General features: G+C 43.8%; 1 protein-coding gene across 2 annotated transcripts in view; it reads left to right on the forward strand.

Moving 5' to 3' along the window:
* TAF5L (TAF5-like RNA polymerase II, p300/CBP-associated factor (PCAF)-associated factor, 65kDa) overlaps positions 1 to 4159 on the forward strand; it is a 16255-nt gene that overhangs the window by 4718 nt on the left and 7378 nt on the right. For both annotated transcript variants that reach the window (XM_009574833.1, XM_009574832.1), the window contains exons 2-3: positions 400 to 504; positions 3399 to 4123. In XM_009574833.1, coding sequence (XP_009573128.1) covers positions 400 to 504; positions 3399 to 4123 — 830 coding nt within the window. The remainder of the gene's footprint in view (positions 1 to 399; positions 505 to 3398; positions 4124 to 4159) is intronic.

Raw genomic sequence — 4159 nt, forward strand, 5'->3', positions numbered from 1 at the left:
TTCATTTTTTCATCTTTTCTGAGTGCAAAGTAGTGTAACTGCTGAGTATCTTGTAAAACTGAAGGGATCTGTGATGGTGTTACTCTGACTTTCTTGGGAACTTAAGGTTGTATTTGAAAACTTAAAAATGTGTTCTGGGGAGAGCAGGTGAGTTGCTGAGCTTTTTAAGTTGGTTTTGGGGTTTTTTTTGAGCTTTCAGTATACTTTCTTATTCCTGATCTGTCTAGGTTGTTAATGCCAGGCTTAGATGCTTCAGACTACATCATCCCTGGACAGTTTGAAAGGTGAAATGTCACCTTGGTGGCTGCATTACCTTGGATTTTATGAGAAGCTTTGTTTCCAGACATACATGCAAAACTCCTTAAATCCTTACTTAATTTTACTTATTTTATTTCACAGTCCAATCTGAATCTGGTTGTGCCAACGTTGTGTCTGCAGCTCCCTGCCTGGCGGAGCCACAGCAATATGAAGTACAATTTGGACGATTACGCAATTTTCTCACAGGTAAATATCAGTAAGCAAGGAAGAGGAAAGTAGCTGATTTTTTGCCATTTCAATGAGTAAAGGACAGTATAATAAAATTAAAAATCATGCCTCTAACAATCTTTTGATTTCTAGTTTTGAGATTTCAGTTACTACAATTAGAAATATTTAATTTTTCTTTTTCTTCCCCTTTTTTCTGTTGCCTGAGTGCTGAGTACCTTTGACTTTTGTAGATAGCTGCCTGTTTGCCTTTTCTTGTTCAAGCATTTGGCCTTTGTATATATGTAGATCTTCTAGACAATATCATACACATACAGGACAAGAAGGAAGATCAGTCTCCTATGTGAAAGGCAGGTAGCTTAGAAATGAATGTAGTTCTTTGCTGTCTCCTAGGTTAGGGTTTTTAATTTTATTCATAATTGGCTTTTTTTAATGATGGTCTAGATTTTTAAGGGAGAAATTGTTCCCTTAAATTTACCTCTACTGTCTCTGAGATTGGAGGTATGTGACAGAAAGGAAAAAAAAATCTCATTCTGTAGTGTGATGCAAAAGACAATCATGATTTTTTTTTTTTATTTATTTTTTTATTTAAAAAAAAAAAGGGGGGGGGGGTGACTCCTGGGAATGTCCTTGTTTCTTCTGAGTCCCAAGTGTGGAAAGAAGAAAGCAGGTAGTATTTTTAGATAATGGTACCAAGGAAAGTGAGGTTGCCACTCCTGCTTTTGGGCACATCTACATTTGTCCAGTGTAGGGATTTGATCCCAGTGTGCATAACACTAGGATTAATATTCGTGATACTTGTTGAAGGGAAAAGGGAGGGAGGCAGGCAGGAAGGCAGAGGCAGAAAATAGTGCCTTAGTCTTAGGCTTGCCACCTAGAGCAGTTCAACATTATTGCACTTTAGTATTGAGGGTAAATTCATATGGTTTAATGGATTTTTGAGAAGTATGGCTGCTGGGTTCAGTGGCTTAAATATTGCTTGGGCAAGTGCTAGCCACGGTTTTGGTGTTCACGTCAACTGTTTGCATCTTTTTGGTCCCTCTTGCTCAGTTTTGATTTCTTACTCCCTTGCAGAAACAGAAGCAGTTCATGTGTGTAACTTGCCAGCCAGCAACAAGGCACAGCAGGACACGTCCCATTTCTGTGATGCCTGCCTCCAGGGGCACTGAGGAGTGGACAGGGGACTAGGACCACTGAATAATTTAGGAATTACTCTAGAGATCTCTAGTTCAACCTGCTGCTTAAAGCAGGGCAAGGTCAGAGTTTGATCAGGTTGCTCAGGTCCTTGTCTAGCCAGGTTTTGAACATTATAAAGTGTGGAGATTGCACTACCCACACCTCTGGGTCCCAGCTGCAGGGCTGAGTGATTTGGTGAGAATTTCCCTTGCAGCAGCTTGCCTCTTGTCCTTTCAATGAGCACCTCTGAGAAGAGGCTGGCTTCTTTTCCTCCATAACGTCCAACTGGGTACTGAAGGCAGCAGTTAGATACCCCCTTGATTTTCTCCAGGCTAGACAGAGAAGCTCCCGTAACCTCTCTTCATATGTTCAAGGGGAACATTTTCTTCATTCCTGTCTCTGCCAAATTCTCATCTCTTCCCTTTTTCCCCCACTGCAGTGTGAGGTTCTTCCCCTTGTTGCATTTCTGGACTAGAGCACTTGCAGAAAAAAGAGCAGCTACTAGCTGCGTAGTGCTTTTCCTACATACAGACCACTGGTTTCACTGGCTTTGGCCCAGTTGCAGTGGGACAGAGAGCAGAATGATGCCTAAGTATGCAAATACTTACGTATACACTGCACAGCACAAACACTCTGTAGTTACTCATACAGAAATGGGAGAGAGGCACAGTATGGACTGGTGAAAGTCTGGATGGCTGCTCAACAGGAGAGGAGAAATAACCTAATGGAAAGGGGAAAAAAAAGTATGCGTTGGTGAGTGGCAGGAGGGAAGGACAAGTTGGAAAGAAGTAATGCTGTTTGAAGGCCAGCAATGCTGTTTGAGGATCAGCAATGCCTATTTTGTTCCAGTAATTTGGACCATTTGGCCTTCCAGTAACTCATTGTTGTGGCCCTGCACACTGCCATGGTGTCCTACGGCAGGGCTCTGCTCCTTGCGGCTCCCTGCAGCCGGCTGAACGTGGGAGGGAAATAGCCCCAAGAAGCTGGTGAAGGAGGGGTGGAGCTGTTGCACAGATTAGTCTCTGCAAGGTACAGCACCGCCTAATCCGGAGTTTGTTACACTGTGTACTAGGAATTACTGCTGGGATTTGCCTTGGCAGAGAGAGGGGGCGAGAGAGAGGGAAAGCATGCACATGAGCAGGCACAGAAATAAAACAAGAGCACAGCATATTGCAGTACATTTTGGAAACTGCAGCTTCCTTTCCCCCAGAGACAAATCAGTTCCATCCGAAGCACCACATGCAAGTTTTATTGAAGCTGAGGGGGGAAAAAAGCCACCAAAGTTCAGGCCCACACAAGCTAGGTAAATAATTTTGACTTAAACATGTTAAATACTATTTTAAATATAATGACTAAATTTTAAAGTCCATTTATTGCAATAAACAGCGGGCATAGTTTTTCTTTTTAAATACATAGGGGGGAAAATTCAGCTGTTGTGTAGTTTGAGGTGGTATTTTAATAGCTGGTCCACACCTAAAAAGGGTTTTGAAATATCTGCATTTTGTTTTGACAACATACCTCACTGACTTGAAAATCTCTCTTCGGATCTGTAATAGGTACTGTGTATCCCCTTTAGGTGACAGAAGAAGTTCACTTAGATGCACCAACAGAAGTCTCCTCTTGCTTGCTCTCTGATGCCACTGTCAAGGATTTTTGCAGTAATTGTCCTTGCTCTGTTTTATTCCCAGTAGAAAATGGATTGAGAAATCATTCAAACTTTGTTGTTGTTTTTTATGTAGATTCAGATTCTCAGCACAGCCATGAAGTGATGCCTCTTCTGTATCCCCTCTTTGTCTACCTCCATCTGAACATGGTCCAGAATGGCCTAAAAAGCACAGTGGACAGTTTTTACAGCCGCTTCCATGGCATGTTCTTGCAGAATGCCAGCCAGAAGGATATCATTGAGCAGTTGCAGACTACCATGACTATTCAAGATATCCTGTCCAACTTGAAGCTCCGGGCTTTTCTGGACAACAAGTACGTCATCCGCCTTCAAGAGGACAGCTACAACTACCTTCTTCGCTACCTCCAAAGTGACAACAACAATGCCCTGTGCAAAGTCCTGACCTTGCACATTCACCTGGATGTGCAGCCCGCCAAGAGGACTGACTACCAGCTCTACGCCGGTGGGAGCTCCTCGCGCAACGAGAGTAACGGCCTGGAACCCAGCGACGTGCCGGCTTCCATTCTGCAGAACGAGGCTGCGCTGGATTTACTGCAGGACAGCATTAAACGTGTCAAGGACGGGCCCCCTTCCTTAACAACCATCTGTTTCTATGCCTTCTATAACACAGAGCAGTTGCTGAACACTGCAGAGATTTCACCAAATAGCAAGCTGCTTGCTGCTGGGTTCGATAATTCATGTGTGAAGCTGTGGAGCCTGCGTTCCAGGAAGTTAAAATCTGAGCCCCACCTCGTTGATGTGTCCCGCATCCGCCTGGCTTGTGACATCCTGGATGAGGAGGTCTGGATACCCTTCCCCCCCCCCCCCCCTGTTGCT

Source organism: Fulmarus glacialis, unplaced genomic scaffold (genome assembly GCF_000690835.1).
Source record: "Fulmarus glacialis isolate BGI_N327 unplaced genomic scaffold, ASM69083v1 scaffold27053, whole genome shotgun sequence".
NCBI lineage: Eukaryota > Metazoa > Chordata > Aves > Procellariiformes > Procellariidae > Fulmarus > Fulmarus glacialis.